Source organism: Bubalus kerabau, chromosome 13 (genome assembly GCF_029407905.1).
Source record: "Bubalus kerabau isolate K-KA32 ecotype Philippines breed swamp buffalo chromosome 13, PCC_UOA_SB_1v2, whole genome shotgun sequence".
Taxonomy (NCBI): Eukaryota; Metazoa; Chordata; class Mammalia; order Artiodactyla; family Bovidae; genus Bubalus; species Bubalus kerabau.
Genome location: NC_073636.1, coordinates 32727067 through 32753785, shown reverse-complemented (window position 1 = coordinate 32753785; position 26719 = coordinate 32727067). Strand labels below are relative to the sequence as shown.

The following is a 26719-nucleotide window of genomic DNA, read 5'->3' as shown; positions in this document are numbered from 1 at the left end:
CGAAAAAAAAAAAGAAAGAAAGAAATCAATGAGAGAAAGAGAGCTTCCTGGAGATGGGACTTGACTTCAAAAGTGAGAGCACAGAGCAGGACATAAATGGTTTAGAAATACCATGTACAGGAGTGTGAGAAGGAGGAAGTATGTTCATCAAATGAGGAACTAAGGGGAGGTTTACTATGTCAATGCTGCCTTGTGATGCAGGACAATGGGGGAAAAGTGCTGATAAGATTTATTTACTGAAGTACATAGTTAATTTACACTATTGTGTTTAATTGTTTAATTTATGCTGTACAGCAAAGTGACTTAGTTATACACACACACACACACACACACACACTTTTTCATATTCTTTTCCATTATGGTTTAGGGCGGGGGTCCCCTAAGCCCAGGCCACAAACAGGTAGGGGTTCATGGTCTGTTAGGAACTGGGCTACACGTGAAGAGGTGAGCAGTGAACAACACTGGAAACATCTCCCACCTCCATCCATGGAAAAATTGTCTTCCACAAAACCAGTCCCTGATGCCAAAAAGTCGGGGACTGCTGGTTTAGAGAACTGTATTCAATAGCCTGTCGGGTTTTTTTAAAGTCTGTAATTGGTGAGTTTGGCAAGAGCCTATTCATAGCTATGGTGGGGAGCAGCATGGAAGGCTGAGAGGCAGTTATCAAACTTTAAACAAATTTGGAGAAGTAGCCAGAAGACTCATGAATGACAATAACAAGTTAAAATAGCAGAGAGTGTGTACAGCATAGAGGTGGGGTGGGTTTTTCATGGAAGCTGTAAAATAGTAATCATCTCCAAGTGCCACTGAGGACAAAGGAAGATTCTAAAGCTTGTTTCCATCCCTGAAGTCCTTAGGATGTGGTCACAAATATTCATGCTCCATATAAGAAGTAGGGTTAGTGGAAGACCAGGTACATTTACCATGGAAACAGCAAGAGCAGAAAGAACGGAGAGAGGTGGGTACATTCAGACACTGAGTCAGGAAGATGAAACCGAGTAGGAAGAGAAGGAAGGACTAAAGGGATGTTTAGACTCTGGACCATTAGGGAAGGTGGCTAAAACAGGGTATGATGGAGTAAGGTTGTCTCTCTTAATGAGCTGGTGAAGGCTCAGCTGGAGCTGCTGTTAGTGGTGTGACTTAAGGAGATTGAATCCTATGCAAACCAAGACCTGCTAGTCATTTTGGGCCTGGATTGCCAGAACCTTCTGTGACCTTATATATCCTCTAGTCAGAGAGCAGCAGCCTGCAGTGAGGTGCCAAGAGGCTTTCTGCAAAGTCCAGACTGACTGACATCCTAGAGGAACCCAAGTCCAAGTGCATGGGCCACAGGACCCAGGATCTGGAGACAATGATTTCCTCCATGAGATAGTTCCAAGGTTCAGCACAGGGTTATGATTCATAAGTAGCTCAATTCTTCTTGACTGAATATAAGAATAAAGTAGATATACATATAATTTTGAAGTAGTTTATTCTGTTACAGGAATGTTTAATCTCATACACACACACTCAGAAACTCAGGTATTTGCAGCATGCATTGCATAACCAGAAGTCTGCATTAAATATATACACTCCATCTGCCTTTAAATGCTGGCTTTCCATTTGCATTTAATATAGATCAAAAGACAGTAACACACAGGAGGCTAAAATCCCAGTGGCTAATTTGAACTGATCTTGTATTATATAGATAGATGTTGCACTGAGGAAATTCTCTGTAGGGACACCTCCTTATTTAAATAGAAAATTGAATTCTATAAAAGAACCACATTTTCTCAATTGGAAATAGAAAAAAATATAGCCAAAGTTTTGAGATTCATGTGATTTTGAGTTACTGAAATGACATCTACAAAGTTCTTAGTAAACTGTCTTTCCATTTGTTCTGCCAAATATGAGAGAAATTAAGCCTATTTACAGCAAATTGGAGGGTATGTTTTCTGGCATTAAGTTGCAGCATGATTGCACAGATACCTTTGAACTCCTAGAAACCAGAATTGAGGTGAAGAATTTAAATTTATCAATATATGTTGCCACAGAGAGAATGTTTGTGTCTCGCCCAAAATTCAAATGAAATCCTAACCTCCACGGTGATGGTTTTAGGAAGTGAAGCTTTGGGGAGGTGATTAGATCATGAGGGTGGAACCCTCATGAATGGAATTAGTGCCCTTATATAACACCCCACAGGTCTCCCTTGCTCCTGCTACCATGTGAGGACACAAAGAAAAGATGACTTTCTGTGAACCAAAAAGTAGCCTCTCATCAGAGATGATACCAATTCTACCCAGCACTTTGATCTTCCACTTTCCAGTCTCCAGAAGTGTGAGAATAAATTTCTGTTGTTTGTAAGCCACCCAGTTTATATTATATCAGCCCAGATGGACTGAGATACATGTCAATTAATAATTCAAGCAGAAAAAAAAAACACATCCTGCCACACTCTTCAAAATGTGCTGGTGGCTCCTTAATTAATTCTTTAAGAAAATATGGCTTAAAAGAGTTCATGTTCAGAGAATGTTATCAGCTTAAACTTTCCACCACAAAGCAGAAAGCAAAAAGGTAACTGAAAGGTCAGCTTTTACTGGAATAGTAATGAGGCAACAAGATGCTTGTTTCCTAAGAGTGGGAGCTGTAAGAGAAGAGACTTGGGACCGCTGAATATATGCAGCACCAATCAAAAGCCACAAAAGAGATAATGTCTGTGCTGACTGTCATGAATAAGGCTTTTTGCAAGCTGCATCCTCTGGGAAGTAACTAATAATAAATTCATCCCTTCCCAACTCTTACTACCTTCTCTTTCTCTCACCAGAAGGCAAGGCAAATAGACACACTGCAATCACTGCTAGAGTTCAGTCCTTGGAGACTGATCAAAAGTCATGAATCACATTCACTCTAGTGCTCAGGGGGACTCAGAATAGAGCTGCCTTGTTACTTGGCCTGTCTGCCCACCCTTCCACCCAGCTTCTGGCTAAAACTCATCTGACAACTGATTAATTGTTACATTCCCCCCTTCAGACTCAGAATTTTAAATTATGTTACAACATCCCATCACTAAAAACCACAACTACTTGCCTCTCTAAGAAGTTTTTGAGCATCTTACAAATATATTAGTGACAAAAAGTCATGCTCTGAGACTGTATCTTAGCAGCAGAGCTAGTTAACAATTCTGACTTTCTTACCTGGTTTCTGGAAGTGTCAAAGTACTGCCTGGTGAAAGCCAGAATATCTTCTGTCTCATTCTGTGAAAGGAAATAGGAGTCTTCATCCTGCCTGAGGCTGAGAAGGCTGTGCAGGTAAAATGTATACTCCTTATTACTCATGTTGAGCTTAGAAGAACAAATCTCTTCCTGATGAATGATGTAATAGAGGAGGAGAAGAGAAACTCGCTGAATCACTTCCTCTTTGAGCTGATCCTCGAAATCTCCTCCAGCTATTAGTAACAGGGCATCCGGTTCAAAGCACTGTGCAAAAATTAATAAATAAAAATAAACAGAAAGCTTGACAAATAGTCCCAGAACATTAACCACCACAGAGTCTCTGATGCTTATTATTTTATGAATAGGAAGGAAAAGTGGGCAGCCTCAATAGCCTAATTCAAGTAAGACAGTCAGGGTTGAACTTTTATATAAGGAAGCTCTCCCAGGAAGTCCTTATTTCCTAAATGCAGTCTTTCTGTCTTCAACTATGGTAACACAAGCTGTCAATTTGCTGCCTTGATTAAAACCAGCTGACTCTGGCTCTTAAAGTGATGCCCCATTGCATTTAGAATGAAATTCAAGTCCTTACAATTTTCTCCTCAGTCTGGCTTCTACCTACCCTATCTAGCCAACCTCATCTTATCCTCTCTCAACTGCTCTCACTTCACTTCGGCTTCTGTGACTTTCTGTCAGTTCCACCAGGCTCTATCCCACTTGATTTCTTGGGTCTCAGCTTCAAGGGCCAGCTCCTCCGGGATGCCTTCCCAGATACCCTGTCCAAAGTTGGAAGTCCCCATCCCTGCCCTGTGCTCTCTAGCACAGTGCCATTCAATAGAAATACAATGCAAGCTACAAGTGCTAGGCACACTTTAAATTTTCTGGTAACCACACGTTTTGTTTTGTTTTGGCTGTGCTGGGTCTTCATGGCAGTGCGTGGGGGTTTCTCCAGCTCTGGAGCATGGACAGGCTCTACAGCATGTGGACTCAGCAGTTGTGGCACATGGGCTTCTCTACTTGGGGTACACAGGCTTAGTTGCCCCATGGCATGTGGGATCTTAGTTCCCTATATTGGAGGGTAGATTTTTAACTACTGGACCACCAGGGAAGGCCCAAGTAGCCATCTTTTAAACCATAAAAGAAATAAATGAAATTAATGTGAATAATACATTTTATTGCAAGATACACATATATGCAAGATATGATCATTTCAACACACAATCAGAATTCTAAAAGGTATCAATGTGCTAGTTGACATTCTTTTTGTCACACTAAATCTTTGAAATCTGCTGTGTGGTTTACGCTGACCAGTATATCTCAGTTGGGATGAGCCATATATTAAGGGCCTAACAGGCTGAGGCAGCTAATGGCAGCTCTACCATTCACATTTTTGTTTTTTTTCATTTTTTCATGGAACTAGACTTCTAAGATTAATTTGTCTGCTTGTTTATTTTCTATTTCCTCTTGATGACAACTGGGCCACTAAGGCTGGATTTTGTCTGCTTTGTGCATAGCTCTATCCTCAGTCTCTAGCACCATGATGACACTTAAGAAGAATGAAAATGGAATATGTGTGCTCAGTCGCTCAGTCGTGTCTGACCCTGTGACTCTTTGGACTGTAGCCTGCCAGGCTCCTCTGTCCATGGGATTTTTCGGACAAGAATACTGGAGTGGGTTGCCGTTTCATCCTCCAGGGGAATCTTTCGGACCCAGGGATTGAACTCACGTCTCTTACGTCTTCTGTATTGGCAGCTGGGTTCCTTACCACTAGTGCCACCTAGTGGGTACCATCTGCTTCTCCCTTATCCCACCTAAGACAGCTGATGTCAGTACCCTTCTGAGATTCAGTCACTGCACCCTGCTGCTAACAGAGAGATTGGTGCTTTGAGAATTACTAAAAATGTTTCCACCATGCTTTGTTTCACAAGCCACAGACAGATGCCTGGCTTGTCTAATCAAGAAGTTTACTTGACAGAGGAAGGTGTTTGGAGAAATGTGTTGAGACAGTGGGAAAAAGAAAGACACATAGGTTGTGGAAGAGAAGCTTTCCAAGCAAGACAAGAACTGTCTTTCTTCAAAGACACTCGAGGAGCTTCTGGGAACACTCCCAGGATCCAAGAAGCAGTCCATGACATGGCACCAGCCTCAGAGTGAAGGCATTAAGTAATACCTATCTTGAGCCCCAGGGGAGCTGTCCCACTGTGGGATAATCTACTCTAACATCTTTGAATCTGTTCTCTGAGGTGGAAGTTTCAGGGGATCTAATTCCATGTCTGCTGTGCGTCCCACTGGGTAACATCTGGAAAATACCATCTGAGTCAGAAAGAAACATGTCATCCATCTGTAAAGCAAAGCATTAATCACATTCTTCACAAGCCAGGCAGATTCCAAGCTCTCCCCACTCAACTGCGAGGGGCCAAGAACTCAGCAAACAGGCGCAGGCTTCTCAATGAGACCAACTCTGAATGTCAAGGTTAAACAAACCACCAAAACCACACCAGCCCTTTTCTGTTCCCTAATCAGCCCTAGAGAAAAGTCCATGGGTCAGTAGCTATTGTATGGAGCTGACACCAGGACCCAGGGAGGTAAGTCAGATGAATCCTTCTTTGGACCAAATAACCTCCTGAAACTAGAATATCGGTAAAACTATTGGTCATACGGCTACCATTTACTGGAAGCCATGTGTCCGAGACAGGGCTAAGCACCTTCCATAATGAGTCATTCCTCAGTGTATAAGTCTCCTGGTTTCTGGAAAAGGTGTTGGATAATCAATTTTTCAAAGGGGGGAAACATTGCATCATTTTAAATGGAAAAACAAAATGTGCCCAGTTTATATCATTATCCACCAAATATTTCTGCACAATAGACAGCATTCAGAATGCTAATTGACCAATTATTTAATGTATAATGAGTTAATAGGTATATTTATATGCAGTATGCAAAGATTTAAATATGCACAGAATTAAGTATGAACTAAATTTTTCCTTCTACAGGAAGAGTCATCTCCGACTCTGTGCAACCCCATAGACGGCAGCCCACCAGGCTCTCCCGTCCCTGGGATTCTCCAGGCAAGAACCCTGGAGTGGGTTGCCATTTCCTTCTCAATGCGTGAACGTGAAAAGTGAAAGTGAAGTCACTCAGTCGTGTCTCTTAGCGACCCCATGGACTGCAGCCTACCAGGCTCCTCCATCCATGGGATTTTCCAGGCAAGAGTCCTGGAGAGGGTTGCCACTGCCTTCTCCGAAATTTTTCCTTCTATGAGGAAGAATACCCTTAGTATATGTGTAAGCCAAGTTTAAGAGAGGGTGAGTAATGTACTTAAAGCCACACAGTTGATAGTGGCTGCCCAGTCTTAATTCCTGCTCTGCCATTCACAGACTCCATATTCTCATTCCTTTGTTTTGTGTCATGGAAACCAGCTGTGGATCACCTACATATTTACTGTGCAGCCCCTTACCCAGTAAAATTGGGTCAATTAGGAGGTTGCTTGATAGCCCTGGATAGATGGGAAGAAGAGTGTCAAGAACACATAGAACCTCCGTGAGGCCACCAAACCACATTTCTGTGGCCCAGGTATGGCTGTGTGCTGGTTGCACACAGCAGTGTCTATGGCCACTCTTCATCCCATCCAAGCTGCCTGAGATCTTGGTCCACTCGTGGTTCCTTCTCCATGCTTTTGCTGTGGACCTTTCTACAGGTGGGGAGGAGGGGTGTGGCACAAGGTAGTGGAGAAGAGGGTAAGATCTGGGCTTTCCTGGTAGTCAAGTGGTTAAGAATCCACCTTGCAATGCAGGGGACACCAGTTTGATCCCTGGTCAGGGAACTAAGATCCCACATGCCATGGGATAGCTAAGCCCACGTGCGTTAACTACTGAGTCCACGCGCCTCAGCTATTGAAGCCCACGCATCTAAAGCCTGTGTTCCAAAACAAGAGAAGTCACTGCAGTAAGAAGCTCTTGCACCACTATAGAGTATCCCCCACCTCGCTGCAACTAGAGAAAGCCTGTGTACAGCAACAAAAGCCCAGCATAGCCAAAAATAAACGAATAAATAAAATATTTTAAAAAGAGGGTAAGATCTGTATTTATGCAGATGGTCATGCCAGAATTAGTTTGTAAAATGCTTACAACTTGCAAGGTAAATCAGTTTCTCACTTTGAAAAGCTTTTAAAAAGTTGTGGAAGCATTTCATTTGTCTGATTAGAGAGTTTGGTCATCTTGAACGACCGGAGGTTTGCCTACTCCCTGCTTTAGTTTTAGTTTTTTAAGGCCAGCTGAAATGAAACTTAATGGTGAATCAAAGGGCCATGGGCTGAAAACTTTGTGCTCTGATATTTGAATCTTAGACAAATTACCTTAATACAGAAGGCTGTGGCTTGAGGAAAGAACACTGCAGGGAGAATTAGAAGGGGTAACATAAGAAAATATGGATTCTCTTCTGGGCACGGATGTCACAGAAGGCCTCTAGAGGTTGGTGGGCGACTGGAATTTTCAGCTCATCACCACTAGATTTGTTTTTGTTGTTACAGTTTTCAGAAGTGCTTTGGTTGTGGTTTGAGAGGAGATGTTTAGTAAAAGTCTGCAAATAGTGGCACCCCATGGGCATTGGATCTGTCCCAGGCTCTGACTCCAGTGAACTGATTCTTTGTTAAAAAAGAATGGACTCACTCAGAAATAATCCACTGATTTCCTTCTAATCTTGTCAGGTGGAGGCATAAGGTTTAAGATGGGGGAAAAAAAAACCCCCACAGATTCTAAGAATTAGTTTTTCAACTTTATAAGGAAATAAACTTTGGTAAAAAGACTACTCAAAATGTGAGAAGCATTTTCTACTCAGTTAAATGGACTACTCAGATATTTGGTAGAAATTTTCTGTGACACCCTGGAGCCAAATCAAATTGCCTTCTCCCAGCTGCTTAATCCAGCTTTTCGTGTAATGCCTGTGTATTTCAGGCTCCAGCCTCAATGACAAAGAGCTGTATGAAATATTTTTTTTTACGCTAATGAAGCAGTTGTCAGAACCTGCAGGATTTTAAACCAAAAGACATTGAGAATTTGACTTGGAATTATGGGTAAATCTACTGCCTTCTTTAAGTTCTTAGATTTTTATAAGGTCTGCTTAGAAGGGAGGCGGGGGGTGCTAACAGTTGACTGTAAAACATAAGAGGGAAATTATATTTCTTCCTTTTCCTTTCAAAGAAAGATCTGGAATGATGTCAGCTGATGGTGGGCACTAGGTTTTTGTGGGTCTGTACTAGATTTAGTGGCATTTCTGAGTGACAGAAAGAAAAGTCTTAACTGAGAAGAGTTCAGATAAACTTGCTCCATAAACAAGATAAAGTTTGATCCTTTTCACACTTTACCCCATGGTAGTTCTGAGAAATCGGGGACAGGGAGGGAATTAAATGCAGGAGTTTAAAGCATCAATTCTCTTTGAATGTGTCTGAGAATCACCTGGAGATCTTGGTTAAAAACCCCAAACCTCTGGGACAGCTGAGGTGAGGCTGAGGGGCAGGCAGGAAGGGTATGCTGAGGAAAAGTCTGATTTTTCCAGTCTGATGGTCCTTCACAAACGCAGCTCTAATATACCAAAACAGGGTTGGTACTGGACATTTCTGTGAATACGTGTGGAAGAAGAGAGTTTGAGTTCCTAAATACATTCACAGATGGACATGTGATCTCACCAGCAGCCCCCAGGGGAGGGAATCAGCACCTCGGTGACTCAACAGTTAGAAGGTACCAGAACAAAGGGTATGCTCCTAATGTTGACTTCAAACCAGATTCTTTTCCCTTTACCATGCCTGAAACCCAAGCAGGGTCATGGTTCTCATCATTACCTAAGTGCAATCCATTCTCTTGGAGTATGGCAACCCACTCCAGTATTCTTGCCTGGAGAATCCCAGGGACAGAGGAGCCTAGTGGGCTGCTGTCTATGGCATCGCACAGAGTCAGACACGACTGAAGAGACCTAGCAGCGGCAGCAATCCAAAAGAAGGGATTAGATCTGATAGATCTAAGGGACTAGATCTGATAGATAGAGTGCCTGATAAACTATGGATGGAGGTTCATGACATTGTACAGGAGACAGGGATCAAGACCATCCCATGGAAAAGAAATGCAAAAAAGCAAAATGGCTGTCTGGGGAGGCCTTACAAATAGCTGTCAAAAGAAGAGAAGCAAAAGGCAAAGGAGAAAAGGAAAGATATAAGCATCTGAATGCAGAGTTCCAAAGAATAGCAAGAAGAGATAAGAAAGCCTTCCTCAGCGATCAATGCAAAGAAATAGAGGAAAACAACAGAATGGGAAAGACTAGAGATCTCTTCAAGAAAGTCAGAGATACCAAGGGAACATTTCATGCAAAGATGGGCTCGATAAAGGACAGAAATTGTATGGACCTAACAGAAGCAGTTTTTCTTTTGGTTTTTCCAGTGGTCATGTATGGATGTGAGAGTTGGACTGTGAAGAAAGTTGAGCACTGAAGAATTGATGCTTTTGAACTGTGGTGTTGGAGAAGACTCTTGAGAATCCCTTGGACTGCAAGGAGATTCAACCAATCCATTCTGAAGGAGATCAGCCCTGGGATTTCTTTGGAAGGAATGATGCTAAAGCTGAAACTCCAGTACTTTGGCCACCTCATGCAAAGAGTAGACTCATTGGAAAAGACTCTGATGCTGGGAGGGATTGGGGGCAGGAGGAGAAGGGGATGACAGAGGATGAGACGGCTGGATGGCATCACTGACTCGATGGACGGGAGTCTGAGTGAACTCCGGGAGTTGGTGATGGACAGGGAGGCCTGGCGTGTTGCAGTTCATGGGGTCACAAAGAGTCGGACACAACTGAGCAGCTGAACTGAACTGAATAGAAGCAGAAGATATTAAGAAGAGGTGGCAAGAATACACAGAAGAACTGTACAAAAAAGATCTTCATGACCCAGATAATCATGATGGTGTGATCACTCACCTAGAGCCAGACATCCTGGAATGTGAAGTCAAGTGGGCCTTAGAAAGCATCACTATGAACAAAGCTAGTGGAGGTGACGGAATTCCAGTTAAGCTATTTCAAATCCTGAAAGATGATGCTGTGAAAGTGCTGCACTCAATATGCCAGCAAGTTTGGAAAACTCAGCAGTGGCCACAGGACTGGAAAAGGTCAGTTTTCATTCCAATCCCAAAGAAAGGCAATGCCAAAGAATGCTCAAACTACCGCACAATTGCACTCATCTCACACGCTAGTAAAGTAATGCTTAAAATTCTCCAAGCCAGGCTTCAGCAATCCATGAACCGTGAACTTCCTGATGTTCAATCTGGTTTTAGAAAAGGCAGAGGAACCAGAGATCAAATTGCCAACATCCGCTGGATCATGGAAAAAGCAAGAGAGTTCCAGAAAAACATCTATTTCTGCTTTATTGACTATGCCAAAGCCTTTGACTGTGTGGATCACAATAAACTGTGGAAAATTCTGAAAGAGATGGGAATACCAGACCACCTGACTGGCCTCTTGAGAAACCTGTATGCAGGTCAGGAAGCAACAGTTAGAACTGGACATGGAACATGGAACAACAGACTGGTTCCAAATAGGAAAAGGAGTACATCAAGGCTGTATATTGTCACCCTGCTTATTTAACTTATATGCAGAGTACATCATGAGAAATTCTGGGCTGGAAGAAGCACAATCGGGAATCAAGATTTCCGGGAGAAATATCAATCACCTCAGATATGCAGATGACACCACCCTTATGGCAGAAAGTGAAGAGAAAGTCAAAAGCCTCTTGATGAAAGTGAAAGTGGAGACCGAAAAAGTTGGCTTAAAGCTCAACATTTGGAAAACCAAGATCATGGCATCTGGTCCCATCACTTCATGGGAAATAGATGGGGAAACAGTGGAAACAGTGTCAGACTTTATTTTTTGGGGTTCCAAAATCACGGCAGATGGTGACTGTAGCCATGAAATTAAAAGACGCTTACTCCTTGGAAGAAAAGTTATGACCAACCTAGATAGCATATTCAAAAGCAGAGACATTACTTTGCCAACAAAGGTCCATCTAGTCAAGGCTATGGTTTTCCCAGTGGTCATGTATGAACGTGAGAGTTGGACTGTGAAGAAAGCTAAGCGCCAAAGAATTGATGCTTTTGAACTGTGGTGTTGGAGAAGACCCTTGAGAGTCCCTTGGACTGCAAGGCGATCCAACCAGTCCATTCTGAAGGAGATCAGCCCTGGGATTTCTTTGGAAGGAATGATGCTAAAGTTGAAACTCCAGTACTTTGGCCACCTCATGCGAAGAGTTGACTCATTGGAAAAGACTCTGATGCTGGGAGGGATTGGGGGCAGGAGGAGAAGGGGATGACAGAGGATGAGATGGTTGGATGGCATCACTGACTCGATGGACGTGAGTCTGAGTGAACTCTGGGAGTTGGTGATGAACAGAGAGGCCTGGCGTGCTGCGATTCATGGGGTCGCAGGGTCAGACATGACTCAACGACTGAACTGAACTGAATCCCAAAGAAAGGCAATGCCAAAGAGTGCTCAAACTACCACACAATTGCACTCATCTCACACTCTAGTAAAGTAATGTTCAGAATTCTCCAAGGCAAGCTTCAGCAATACGTGAACCGTGAACTTCCAGATGTTCAAGCTGGTTTTAGAAAAAGCAGAGGAACCAGAGATCAAATTGCCAACATCCTGGTGCACCAGGCCCAAGCATCCTGTAATTAATTCATGGGATCGCAAAAAGTTGGACAGGACTGAGCGACTGAACTTAACGGAACTGAACTGAATCCCTCGTTAAATGTATTAAAACCCTCTTCTCATGCGTCTCACTAAAAGAAAAAAAAAGAGCCACAATCAGGCAAGAGTGTCTATTTTTCAAAGACAGCAGCTTGAATGGATTTATTTTAAAACACAGCACTCTCTAAAACTTCAGATCCGTTTTTTAAAAATTCAGTTTTTACCTAGATCTGAAATAAAATTGGGAACTTATTTCCTCCCCACACATTCAAGATACATTCTGATCTCTTTTTTAAGGACATGATCTCATCCCCTTGCCCTCTCTTCGGATAGGCCCCCTCTCAATGGATAAAGTCCCTAAAAAGACAAAAAAAAAAAAAAAAAAGAATTCAACAACAAGGTGAAGATTTGTGGTTTGCACAGAATGTGGGTATTTGTGAAATCAGGGAGTTTGTTTTTTGTGTGTGTGAATGAACACAGATTTCATGGACTCTTTGCTTAGATCATGGGTGTTTGGGTAAACTAGATCCTTCTGAGGAGGTGAAGCTGAGATTTGCCTTTTTTTTTTTTTTTTCCCAACTTTAATCTCTTAGAAAAAGAAACAGCAGCAGCAGGAGAGTAAATGTGTTACAGTGTTTCACTTCCTAGGAATAAGAATTAATTCAAACAGAAGCTAAATTGGCCAAACACTTGTTAATATCACAGAAAACAAAACAAAACAAAAATGTACAAACAACCTATTCCACCCCCACCCCTCCAAAAATGGAGAACAATCTTGCCTGTTGACATCCTCCCCTTACCCTGCTAAACTAATACTGGACCAGCCTTAATAAGGCACTTCATGTCGTTAGAGGAGAACATTTCTCTGAAGCAAATTCTCAGAGGACATTAATAAGATATGACTCCTAGTTATTTCCGGTGGGAAGTCTTCTGTTGCTATATATATAAATTAATGTCATCACAGATGAGCTGCCTCTCACAACACATGTTTTCTCTGGGAACCCTTGGGAGTTTTACTAATTATTGAATTATTTATTGTTTGCACAGAGCAGAGAAAAATTCTGTTAGCCAGACCCTTCTGTCATGAAAAACAAAAAACAAAACACTTGGCCAGGAAATGTTTCCCTCAGAACTAAGCGTGATTGAGAAAATCTGCCAAAACTTATTCTGGGGGGAAATTATTTCGCTTCTTTTATTTAGTCATGTCTTCATTTATTTACTTACTTATTTGTGAGGTCATTCTCAAAAAAATCTAATCAGTCAGGAAAGGGATGCTGAGAATGCTTTGGTCTGCTTTTTGTTGTTGTTGTTTGCAGTCATTTAAAAAAAAAAATGTTTTATTTATTTGGCTGTGCTGGTTCTATAGTTGTGGCATGCAGGATCTTTAGTTGCAGCAAAGAGTTGAGGCATATGGGATCTACTTCCCTGACCAGGGATCAAACCCAGGCCCCCTGCATTGGGAACTCGGATTCTTAGCTACTGGACCACCAGGGAAATCCCTGCGGTCATTTTAAAAACATAGGCTCTTACTGCTGGGGATGCTCTTGTCAAACTCCCTTTCCCCCATTGGAGACATTCTGATTTTACATTAAGTGTTGGTTTTTACATTAATTCTGATTTTACATTAAAGTGCCTTGCAGAGATTTTTTTTAAAAAATTCCTGGGCAAGTGAAATCTTGATGTCTGGAGAAGGAAGTTTCAAGTATTCTGAGTATTTTGTGAAGCCTGGCCAGGTGATGCTGATGGATAGCCAGGGTTTGAGAGTCACTTAATAGACTAGGAAATGGCTGGAAAATGGGCCTCTGGGACCCTGGATCTCATTTCAGCCCCCCTGATAGCACTTCTCTTCCCCAGCTCAGATTCCCCATTTTAAAGAAGACAATCATCCAATTCATCAATTCCCCATGATACAAAATATTAAAACACACCTACTGATATTTAGGAGAAAGTACTTAAAAATTCAATGTTAGACAAATAGTAGATGGTATTATTTGCCTCAGAAAACAAGCAGCATCTATCTAACCAATCACACTCAAGGTCACTGCAATAAAAAGGATTAGTAAGTCAGAAAGAAGAGGGAACTAAAAGTGCATACTTGCAAATACATACTTCTAAGCCTGCAGAAGGGTTGTAGCAAGGCTTATAGAAGGCTTATTATCATTTTAATATAAACAAGTTCTCCATGTCTTTAAATGCCATATGCAGACTACTGTATGATCTGGCATATGGGAGTTATTATACCGTAATGCATTGGTCACTCAGATATTGGAAGGTTTGCGTCTGATTTTGCTTTCCTGAAGTAAGTGACTGTGAAATGCATGGCTCTTGTGAACACACTCAGTCCCTGATCCCATTCTATCACACTAACCAGATTGCAGTCTCCTTGCCTTCCGTCTGTCCTCCGAGGGCACCCAGTTTTCTCCAGCAATGTTTTGATGAGGCTTCTTGAGTGGTTCAGGGGACGGGGGTCATCAGCAGAGAGAACCTGTAGAACTTCCGTCAGTTGCCCTGGACTCCAAGTACTGCTGCTGTCCTGAGTTGAGGGTTTTTCTGTCTCAGTCGAGGGATCAAGGCTGAGTAGAAGGAACAAGGACACCCAGGATACAGAAGGCTTTGTCCAGAAGCACATCTCCACTCTTCCTCTACCCCGAGTCTGCTCTGATGGAGGAGGATGGGTTGGTGTTCACGGTGTCAACTTGTAGCTGGAGGAATGTCAGTGGAAAGGGGGGAAATGAAGGCTTTAATTATTGTGCCTGCAAGAGGTTTGAAAAGATTCATTAACTGGGTGCTAAGTAGATTGGCAATGACAAGCTGTTTCTAAACAACAGGGGATCTGTAGGTTGTTCATAACCCCAGCTGGCAGGAAACTATGGTGGGTTTAAACTTTCAAACTGTACAACAGCCAAGAAGTGAGTTATATTGCCTCTCTGGGAACTAGACATAGAGTCAAAAGATAGGGAGAACACATTTCACTGTCTATCCTAAAGGTGCTACAAGTCATAAAACCCAGATGTATAAAATGATGACTAGTGGGAAGCTGCTATATAGCACACAGAGCTCAGCTCAGTGCTCTCTGATGACCTAGATGGGTGGGATGGGGAAGCGGGGTGAGGGAAGGAGGCTCAAGAGGGAAGGGAATATATCTATACTTATAGCTGATTCACTTTGTTGTAAAGCAGAAACTAACACAACATTGTATAGCAACTATACTTCAATTTTTAAAAAAGAGCAGGAAACACTCTCCATTTTTAAGTTGAGGTATAGTTGATTTACAATGCTGTATTAGTTTCAGGTGTACAGGAAAGTGATTCAGTTATACATATATATATATATTTTTTTTCAGATTCTTGTCTCTTAGGTTATTATAAGATATTGACTATAGTTTCCTGTGCTATACAGTAGGAATTCTTGTTGTTTACCTATTGTATGTACAGTAGTGTATACATGTTAATCCCAAACTCCTTATTTATCTCTCCACAGCTCCAACAGGAAACATCCTCATTTTAACCCATTGATTTATGGGCCCCATTAGTGAAGTAAGTCAATAAAAGTAAACAGAAAATAAATTTGAATACATTACAGATATCACATTGAGTTAGAAGATTTTCAAAAAGGAAAGGACGAAAACAGTAATGTCCAGAAAATACTGGTTAGTTTTCAGCTGATTAAAAGTACGAACTATCTTAGAAAAACAAGAGAGTTTCAAGTCCACATGAAGCATGATAAATCCACATATTTGGGGCTCACTACAGAAGTGAAAAGGACAACTTTAGAGCCAATCAGCTTTCTGGAAAAAAAATATTAATCTCTTCAACCGATTGCTTAAGGAATGCAAAATGTTAACAGCATCTCATGGCAGATCTTGGCCCAGAGATGAGCTAAAATGGCTGTGGGGTAGTAACAAAAATACTAGGATTACTTTTATGGTTTAAAAAGAGAGAGCAAGTTTAAGATTCTTATGTTAGCATTTAAAAAATGACAGAGGATGATACAAACATTTCTAAACCCAGTGCTTACCTTCAGAAGAAAGATAAATGATTATTTATCTGGAGCTCTGTGGCCTTTTAAATCTTGGAGGGTATTTCGTGGTTACGAAGTCCTCTGTTTTTAAAATTCCTTGACTGTGCGCTGGGAGCTAGAGAGGATTATTTCAGCCCAGAAAAGTTTTCAGTTGCTATGGAGAGTAACAATGAAGGTGGATAAAAGTGAGAACTTTCCGTCTGGCCGATTTTCAGGAAAATCAAATCGGTGTCACTAATGAACCCGACTTTTTATATCAATATTTACCAATTGTCTTAGAATTCTGAGAACAACCTTAGAATTTCTTACAGCCACTTGCCCTTTAAAGGATAGATTTAGGTCAAACGAGTTCACTTACAGAATGGAAAGGTTTTCATGTTAAATCAAGATTTCTTTTATTTCTCAGATGATTTTGTGATAACTGCTTTATCCACACTCAAACCAAAGATCTGTTAAAAAAAAAAAAAGGCTCATCAGAGCTTTATTTTATAAGGTACAGGATTTTAAACAATTTCAGGCGTTCTTAAGTCTATTTGAAAAAAAAAAAAAAAAGCATTTGCTAGAGGAAATTCTTACCTGGGACTTAAGTGGGAAACTTTAATTAGCTGTGTATATTCTGATCTCAGATTCTGTGTTATAAGTAATTACATCATGCCCTCCGGTGCTGTGAAACGAGCTCTCGCTAACTTATTAGGGAATAAATGACTGAAAGAACAAATGTGGTAAATTTTATAGGCGGTAAGACAAGTTAAACACCCAAGATTTCAGTGGGCATGGAAACAGTACAGAGGCTCCAGAGACACAAAATGAATCTGAAAAGCGCAGGAAAAGGAGAGGGATTTCTGAGTTGGGTTCTGAGGTAGTGGTTGGGGAGGGAGACCAAGGCAAAAAACAAAGAAGGTAAGATACTTCTTCTCAAATGTTCATCGGGTATGAAGATTGGAAACAAGAGTGAAATGATCCTAGGACAATGCTGGTAAGCCTGTTAGAAATACGGACGGCCAGCGCTTCCAGAAACCGCCCGGCTGCTCTTGACCCACACATTAGGGAACACTCAAGATTTATCTAAACTGTCAGGGGAAGGGCCGTGGCCTGTATCTCTCGACATCTGTGGGAAGATGTTCTTGAAGTAAGAGTCCAAAACCATGCGTCCAACAGAGGAGTGAGGAGGTGGTCAAGACCTTCCAGCCGTGGAGGTGGATGCAGAACAGGAAATGGACTCAGGACCAGAGAAGGCACCTTGGGCAAAGTTCCCCGCAAGCTCCTGCTCCCGATCTGCTGCCCACCCAGCAGCTAGAACCACCTGAGCATCATTTGTAGGCTCTGTCCCATCTCAGTCTCAGGGACCCGGTGAGCTGGTAACTAAGTAGCCCAAAGTCTACTGAGCGAATTATCCAGTCCTCTTGTCACCTGCTGCTTTTCAGAACTTCAGCTCTGCCTTATTTCTGGAATTAAGCCCTTGCTTCCTGGCCCACTTCCAATCATCAGGTTCCCAGATCGGCCCTCCTCGCCCAAGTCCCTCCGTATAATTTTCCAGGTTAGAGCAGAGCTGCATCTTGATTGGCTATGAAGTGGTCCTGGGAGAGCGCCCTCTGCTGGAACTTTGAGATCTTTCTCCGGATTTCCAGATGGATATCTGGCCTGAAGTCCTGTGTTTCCTAGTCTCAGATGCCCTGTGGCTAGGGATCCGCCCCTCTTAGAGCCCTAGCAAGTTACCTCCTGCAGGAATTCTCAAACACCCATTACTAGTCTCAGCTGATCCAGCACCTCAACCAGGCCACCCAGGAGCTAAGAGGCTCTCAACTAAGTGAACTTTTCCCTCAGGACACAGTCTGTATCATTTGCCTGGAGGCTTGGTCTCCCCTCGGAGTCATACCTAAGTCAGCCACCGACCAGATTTCTCTTCCTGTCTCAAAGAGAGACAGCCATTAGGAGGGGCAAGGAGAAGCCTTGGAGGAAGGCTGGAAGGCAGGCAGATCCCAAGGAAGAAGGAGGAAGCACTTGGCTGAACAGTGAGGTGTCGCTTTCTTCATCTGATCTGGGTTATAGCTGTTAACTCTTCATCCCCAACCTGCCTGCTTCCCCAACAACCCTGAAATCAACCTTGCTTAAGCATGGTTATATTTGCAATCCAAACCAACCTCTGGGGATAATGAGTTTCAAGTGTAAATTAACCCCCTTTATGTACAAAGAAGGAGCTCATTGACTCCTGGTTGATATTTACAAGGATTAACAAGGATTTACTAATTTGGAAATAGTTTCATCTGCTGCAGTATCTCCTGATAAGTTGTTGTTTAGTCACTAAGTCCTGTCCAACTCTTTTGCAGTCCCATGGATTGTTGCCTACTGGGCTCCTCTGTATTCCTTTTCCTAGGAAAAGGAGTACGCCAAAGCTGTATATTGTCACCATGCTTATTTAACTTATAAGCAGAGTACATCATGAGAAATGCTGGGCTGGATGAAGCACAAACTGGAATCAAGATTGCTTGGAGAAATATCAATAACCTCAGATATGCAGATGACACCACCCTTATGGCAGAAAGTGAAGAAGAACTACAGAACTTCTTGATGAAAGTGAAAGAGGAGAGTGAAAAATTTGGCTTAAAACTCAACATCCAGAAAAACTAAGATCATGGCATCTGGTCCCATCACTTCATGGCAAATAGATGGAGAAACAGTGGAAACAGTGGCAGACTTTATTTTTCTGGGCTCCAAAATCACTGCAGATGATGACGGCGGCCATGAAATTAAAAGACGCTTATTCCTTGGAAGAAAAGTTATGACCAACCTAGGCAGCATGTATACCTGTGGCAGATTCATTTTGATATTTGGCAAAACTAATACAATTATGTAAAGTTTAAAAATAAAATAAAATTAAAAAAAATAAAATAAAAAGAAAAAAGAAAAAATAAATAAATAAAAATAAATAAAAAGCAGAGCTATCACTTTGTCAACAAAGGTCCGTCTAGTCAAGGCTATGGTTTTTCCAGTAGTCATGTATGGATGTGAGAGTTGGACCATAAAGAAAGCTGAGTGCCGAAGAATTGATGCTTTTGAACTGTGGTGTTGGAGAAGACTCTTAAGAGTCCCTTGGACTCAGGGAGATTCAACCAGTCCATCCTAAAGAAAATCCGTCCTAAATATTTATTGGAAGTACTGATGTTGAAGCTGAAATGCCAATACTTTGGCTATCTGATGTGAAGAGCTGACTTATTTGAAAAGACCCTGATGCTGGGAAAGATTGAAGGTGGGAGGAGAAGAGGACGATAGAGGATAAGATGGTTGGGTGGCATCACTGACTCAATGGGCATGAGTTTGAGTAAACTCTGGGAGTTGGTGGTGGACAGGGAGGCCTGGCGTGCTGCAGTCCATGGGGTCGCAGAGAGTCAGACACGACTTAGTGACTGAACTGAACTGAACTGAACTGAGGCTCCTCTGTCCATGGGATTTCCCAGGCAGGAATACTAGAGTGTGTTTCCATTTCCTTCTCCAGGAAATTTTCCTGACCCAGGATCAAGCCTGCATCTCCTGTGCTGACGCAGGAAGATGTAGTAGACAGGAGGTGGAAGGGAAGCTGAAAGACATTAATCTGTCTTATCTTCAGCTCCAATTCTTTGCCGTGCTCTGTGATCTGAGTTTCAAACTTCTACCTCATTGGAGAAGGCAATGGCAATCCACTCCAGTATTCTTGCCTGAAGAATCCCATGGATGGAGGAGCCTGGTAGGCTACAGTCCTTGGGGTGCTATGAGTTGGACACAACTGAGCAACTTCACTTTCACTTTTCACTTTCATGCATTGGAGAAGGAAATGGCAACTCACTCCAGTATTCTTGCCTGGAGAATCCCAGGGACAGAGGAGCCTGGTGGGCTGCCGTCTATGGGGTCGCACAGAGCCGGACACGACTGAAGCGACTTAGCAGCAGCAGCATATCAATATAATGCCTTGACCTGGAAAGAATTTAAAGGGCCCCACCAGGTATGAAATACAAGATGGCAGCCACTTCAGAAGAGGCTGAATAAAGTGTAGAGCCATCTTGTATCATTCAGGGTGGCCATGCACAGTTTTGTAGGTTGTGTACTCTTCAACCCTGGGGATCATCATTTACTTCCATAATCATCACAGATTTATGGATTTATTATGTGAATATTCCAGCAAATGTCCTGAGGAAAGGAGACTCTGAGCTTGTGGTAGGACTGCATGTGTCCCTCTTCCTCAGCTTCCAGTTCACTCTGTGTGGGGCCATCTCTGGCAGTCAGATGAGGTCCTAAGACTCTGAGCTACTTCTGGGCCTTGCTTTCCCCCCTGTCCTCCCATTATGCTGTGTTCTTCCCTCTTTTCCAAGACTCTAACCTCCCTAAGTCATGACTAAATAAAGTTTATGAACATTTTTGAATTGTCTTTAATGCCTAGGCACTGGGCTAAATAACCTCACATGTATTTTCTCATGTGATTTCAACTGAACCTAATTAATTTCATTTTTTAAAATTTATTTTTGGCTGCACTGGGTCATCATTGCTTTGTGAGGGCTTTCTCTAGTTGTGGTTTTCGGGCTTCTTGTTGTGATACCCTTCTCTTGTTGCAGAGCATGGGCTCTAGGGTGCACACAGTTAGTTGCCCCGTGGCATGTGGGAGTACTGGATCAGGGCTCAAAACTGTGTTCCCTGTATTGGCAGACAGATTCTTAACCACTGGCCCACCGGGAAGTCCTGAACCTAATGAACTTCTCACTGTACATTTCTAAAATCCCCAGGTCACACAGCTAGTAGATGACACCAGAAATCCAGGCCTGTATTCCTCAAACTTGGTACTTATACCAGCAAGCAACTGTCCATTGCAATGTGATTCCATTTTTATTTGTTAAGTCTAGGTTTCTTTTTACAATGAATCATGGGCTACACAAAGGAATCAGGCAGAAGTCCATCATAAATAAAATAATCTTTTCCTGTATAGGTCATTATATAGTATTGGGTAAAGTTTTTTTTTTAATTTTAATAAAAAAATTAAAAGTTCATGTGATACAGATAGGTATTTTTTAAAAAAGAAAAAAATAATAATGATGTGCTACATTTTGATTTTTGAATTCTCCTCAAAACTCCTTCAGCACAAAAGTTCTCAGGGAAAAAATTTTCTTCAGAAAAGAAGTAAAACTTTAAAACAAACAGAACTTCAGGCTCTTGTTTTCTGTAATACATAATAGGTCTACCCACTAGGCATTTGAAATAAACACTACTCCTTCTTCAACTGTTTTCTCAGAGGAAAATCTGAATGTTCAATTGAAAGACAGCATCTACAGGGTAGATACTAGAGTCTCATTCATCTCCTGATTCTGTGACATCACTGTATCTCCAACAGTTAGAAGATGTCACCTGTTTTAAATGTTGACATTTAGATGATCTTTGATTTGGAAATAGTAAACATGATTTTTAAAAAACACGTATTTTATGTGCAACTTTCAAACAATATTTTCTTTTCCTTATGAAAACCATGTATAACTACTAGTAAAAAAAGATGTCTAAGAGCTTTAAAAAAAAAAGAGGGTGGTGTCTCTATCCAAGATAACAAATGGATTATGTTATATGCATAGTTTTGAAACAGTGTTTTTACTATTATATTGTGTCAGACCTGCTAAAAATGGCTTTATAAGTCATTTCAAAAATTCACCTTTTGGAATATTCAGTTCAGTTCAGTTCAGTTCAGTCGCTCAGTCATGTCTGACTCTGTAACCCCATGAATCGCAGCACGCCAGGCCTCCCTGTCCATCACCAACTCCCAGAGTTCACTCAGACTCCTGTCCATTGAGTCAGTGATGCCATCCAGCCATCTCATCCTCTGTCATCCCCTTCTCCTCCTGCCCCCAATCCCTCCCAGCATCAGAGTCTTTTCCAATGAGTCAACTCTTCGCATGAGGTGGCCAAAGTACTGGAGTTTCAGCTTTAGCATCATTCCCTCCAAAGAAATCCCAGGACTGATCTCCTTCAGAATGGACTGGTTGAATCGCCTTGCAGTCCAAGGGACTCTCAAGAATCTTCTCCAACACCACACTTTAAAAGCACCAATTCTTCGGTGCTCAGCTTTCTTCACAGGCCAACTCTCACATCCATACATGACCACTGGAAAAATCATAGCCTTGTCTAGACGGACCTTTGTTGGCAAAGTAATGTCTCTGCTTTTCAATACGCTATCTAGGTTGGTCATAACTTTTCTTCCAAGGAGTAAGCGTCTTTTAATTTCATGGCTGCAGTCACCATCTACAGTGATTTTGGAATATTATTCCACCATAAAAAGGAAAGAAATTGCGTCATTTGTAGTAATGTAATTGAAACTAAAGTCTTACAGAGTGAAGTTGAAAAGAGAAAAACAAACATCGCACGTTAACACACATATGAGGATTCCCTGGTGGCTCAGTAGTAAAGAATCCACCTGCCAATTCAAGAGACACAGGTTTGATCCCTCTGTCGGGAAGATACCCTGGAGAAGGAATGGTGACCCTCTCCAGTATTCTTGCCTGGGAAATCCTATGGTCTGAGAAGCCTGGCAGGCTGTAGTCCATGACATTATAAAGAGTCAGGCATGACTTAGCGACTAAACAACAACACATGTGTATGGAACCTAGAAAAATGGTAGATGACTCTAGTTGCAGGGCAGGAATAGAGATGCAGACATAGAGAATGAACATATGGACACAGGGGTGAGAAGGGGAGGGTGGGACGGACTGAGAGAGTAGCATTGACATATATACACTCCCGTGTGTCAGACAGCTAGCAGCAAGCTGCCGTACAGTACAGGGAGCTCAGCTCGGTGCTCCGTGATGACCTAGAGCCGTGGGATGGGAGGAGTTGGGGGAGGGTCAAGAAGGAGGGGATATATGTATGCATATAGCTGATTCATGTTGTACAGCAGAAAGTAACACATTATAAAGCAATTATACTCCAATAAAAATATAAAATAAATAATACGATCCCCCAAAATTTACCTTTCACTTTGGCTTTGATGATCCTCATTATAGCCAGCTTTTCACATCATTAATTTCCACTCTTTTTATTTCCTTCCTCCTTTTATCCCATCTTTCCATGGTTCTGTCTTTGGGATTGAAGCTTTGAGTGGCAGATGTTGCTAGATGTCTATCTGTTAACCATTCTTCCTGCCTTCATTTCTTCAGGAAAGCAAAGTGCTCAACTAAAAACCCTTGCTTCTCCAGACTCTTTAAAAGACAGGTGACACAGCTCTGAGATGATGTGAGTGGTGGTCCGCTGGGGGCATCAAAGGGGGCCTCCTGCCTGGGATGTAGAAGTGACACAGCTGTGGCCCCGGGGGAGGCAAAGAGCAAAAGAACAAGAGCCTCCCCCTTCCAACTGAAGCAGGAAGACAGAAGAAGAGCCTAGGCCTCAGAAGTATCACCCAAACCACCCTAGCAGCCCTGGCTGCCTATTCTTGGACTTGCCTATTCTTGCCTGTTCTTGAAATCCAGAAACCTCTATCTGTGAACTTCTTTCTGTTAAGTTCTCTATTGATTTGCACCAAATGTAAACACTGCCAGCCCTTGAGACAACAATGATATATCTTGCCATCTTTTTCTGCTTCCTTAAAAATTTTTTAGGGAATATAGTTGCTTTACAATGTTCTGTTAGTTTCTGCTGTACAACAACCTGAATCAGCTTTATGTATACATATATCCCCTCCCTCTTAAGCCTTTCCCCACCACCCCCGCCATCTCACCCCTCTGCTGTTGCTGCTAAGTCGCTTCAGTCATGTCCGACTCTGTGTGACCCCAGAGATGGCAGCCCACCAGGCTCCTCCATCCATGGGATTTTCCAGGCAAGAGTACTGGAGTGGGGTGCCATTGCCTTCTCCGTCTCACCCTTCTAGGTAATCACAAAGCACCGTTTTTGTGCTGCTTAAAGCAGTATTTTCAGACATGGAGAAAGCTCATGGAAATGGAGAGTTGGAATGAGGAGGCCTGGTGACCACTTAATTTCCCAGTTACTTCCTGAGTCACTCAGAGTGAATCACTGTGTAAACAGGTGTATGAATCATCTATTCTGTACCACACTGAACCACAAGCTTGGGCTATGGTTGACATGTTGATTATCCCACAATTTCTGTGGGTTGGGAGTCCAGGCGTGGCTCACATGGGCCGTCCACTCTAGGGTTTCATCAGGCTACAATCCAGGTGGTGACCAAGGCTGAGGTTTCTTTTGAAGATTGGACTGTGGAAGAATCCCCTTTCAAGCCCACGTGGTCCTTGGCAATCTAGTGAATTCTAATCCCAGGTGACACCACATATTGAACTGGTCAGAAGTGAATTACCTACACTCAGTAGGAGAGATATACTAACAGTGTGAATACCAGGAGGTGGGGTATCAAAGGGAGAAGAGTGGAATCACTTTGCTGTATGCCTGAAACTAACACAATATTGTAAATCAACTGTAATTTCATTTCTTTTTTTAATTTTGTTTGGCCAAATTGCACAACAAGCAAGATCTTAGTTCCCCAACCAGAGATAGAACCCATGCCCGCTGCAGTGAAAGCACAGTGCCCTAACCACTGGACAACCATGGAATAAATAATAAATTTTAAAATAATAGAAACTAATAAATATTATTTATTCCATTATTTATTCCCTATGCTGCTGCTGCTGCTAAGTTGCTTCAGTTATGTCCAACTCTGTGTGACCCCATAGACGGCAGCCCACCAGGCTCCCCCGTCCCTGGGATTCTCCAGGCAAGAACACTGGAGTGGGTTGCCATTTCCTTCTCCAATGCATGAAAGTGAAAAGCGAAAGTGAAGTCACTCAGTCATGTCCGACCCCATGGACTGCAGCCCACCAGGCCCCTCCATCCATGGGATTTTCCAGGCAAGAGTACTGGAGTGGGTTGCCATTGCCTTCTCCATTTATTCCTTATAGTTCCATTTAAAAAGGGAGAAGAGTGTGAAATGATGTGGGTGAATATGATGATTAACATTCCAAAGGCTATGGTTTGCATCCATGTTCTTTTTTGAGGAGGTAAGGAAAATGGAACTTCTGACATCTCTCTTCATCTCCTAATCACTCTCCAACTGGTTTCAAAGTCCTCCTGGAGTTAGCTATGTATGCTAAGTCGCTTCAGTTGTGTCTGAAGGTTTCAAAGTCCTCCTGGAGTTAGCTATGTGTGCTAAGTCACTTCAGTCGTGTCTGAAGGCAAGAATACTGGAGTGGGTTGATATGTCCTCCTCCAAGGGATTTTCCTGACCCACGGATCGAACCCAAGTCTCACGTCTTCTGCATTGTCAGATGGGTTCTTTACCCCTAGTGCCACCATAGACGTTACCAATCAAAGGATGTATTTAACATTTAATAATTCTTCAGAATCTTGAGTACTGGTCCAAACCACTGGGAATTGTGTCTTTTAAAAAATTCAACTTCTCATTTGTTTGATTCTAAAATTGAGAACTTATCCTTTGTAATTTGAGATTAAAAGATATTCCATAAAGTATACAACCATCAAATGTATTTTTTCTCCACACACTTAAAACATGGCAGTTTCTATAATATTTTTAGGAAAACAGTAGAATCCTTACTGAACATTTTATTCTGCTTTTAAGATAGAAACTTTGGTATTCATAGTTAAATATGTCAAAAGTATGTGACTTGGGCTAAAATTTGTATTTTGAATATCCTTTAACCTGATGACTTTAAAAAAAATGTGAACTCAAATCTTGCCAAGAAAAAATGATTCAACATTTATGTTGAATAAACTAATGACATTCAAGAGCATTTTACAAAATAAATTGTTCACTGCTTATTATTCAATGGATTTTCATCTTGGCATGAAAAGATTTCTAATATTTGTGTAATTATTAGGCACATTATATAATTAAAAAGTTGTTAAACACTTATGTATAATGTGATTTAGATCATAACTATGTCTAATATATTTGTGGCAAAAGTATTGACTATAAAGTATTAATTGTAGCTCCCCACTGGTTGTAGGAACATAGGTGATTTTTTTTCCATTTTCAATATTTTCCAAAGTTTCTATAACAAATGTATCATCTTGCACAATGGAGGAAAAATCATTTTTAAAAGAAAGGATTTGACTAAATCAATGACTTTCCTTTTTAAATTATTTGTTTTAGCAGCAAAACCCTTTTTTTGAAAGAAATTCTTAGAGGTCACCCAAATATGTAAATCTGAGAAGAGTGATGATTGTGTTTTGGAGGTATTCTTTATTGTTTCTGGATTCCATAACATCTGAGGGTTCTTGAGAACACATTTGAAAACCACTAGACTAGTTTCTAGAATTCCTTAAAGCAGGCTGTGCTGGTAATATGAGCCAGAGTCCTGTGGAAAGAATACTGAATACTGGCCCCAAGTAGGACTTCTTATGGGACCTCTGAGCTTCTTCTCTCCCTTTTAAGATGCATATATCATCTGCCCTTGGACATTTTAGTACCTGGCACGTATAGGGGCTCAGTCATCACACTGCAATCATTCTATAAGCTCTGTGATGTAATTCCATGTAATTCACTCTACAGTCCCTTCCACTTCAGTTCCTTCTTTTTGTTTCCCCCCCACCCTTTAAAAAAAAAAAAATTACTTTTGGCGGTGCTGGGTCTTCATTGCTGTGCACAGGCTTTCTCTAATTGCAGTATGTGGGCTTAGTTGCCCCGCAGCATGTGGAATCTTCCCAGGCCAGGGATCGAACCTGTGTCTCCTGCATGGCAGGCAGATTCTTAACCACGGGATCACCAGAGAAGTCTTCCTTGGCTTCTTCTCCAGGCCACTTTGCTTCTGTTACACTGAATTT

General features: G+C 41.9%; 1 protein-coding gene across 10 annotated transcripts in view; it reads right to left on the bottom strand.

Annotated features, from left to right (window-relative positions):
- The window catches only part of SLC39A12 (solute carrier family 39 member 12), an 85888-nt gene extending 67886 nt beyond the window's left edge, over positions 1-18002 (bottom strand). For 2 of the 10 annotated variants that reach the window (XM_055543944.1, XM_055543946.1), the window contains exons 1-5: positions 16508-17478; positions 16290-16380; positions 15929-16085; positions 14280-14613; positions 3174-3455 (exon numbers count right to left, since the gene is read on the bottom strand). In XM_055543944.1, coding sequence (XP_055399919.1) covers positions 3174-3455; positions 14280-14540 — 543 coding nt within the window. In that variant the 5' untranslated portion in view covers positions 14541-14613; positions 15929-16085; positions 16290-16380; positions 16508-17478. Of the gene's footprint in view, positions 1-3173; positions 3456-14279; positions 14665-15928; positions 16086-16289; positions 16381-16507; positions 17485-17807 lie in introns of those variants that run through there. The other 8 variants (XR_008701478.1, XM_055543941.1, XM_055543948.1 and 5 more) reach the window with 8 other exon arrangements.
- Between the last annotated feature and the right edge of the window lie 8717 nt (positions 18003-26719).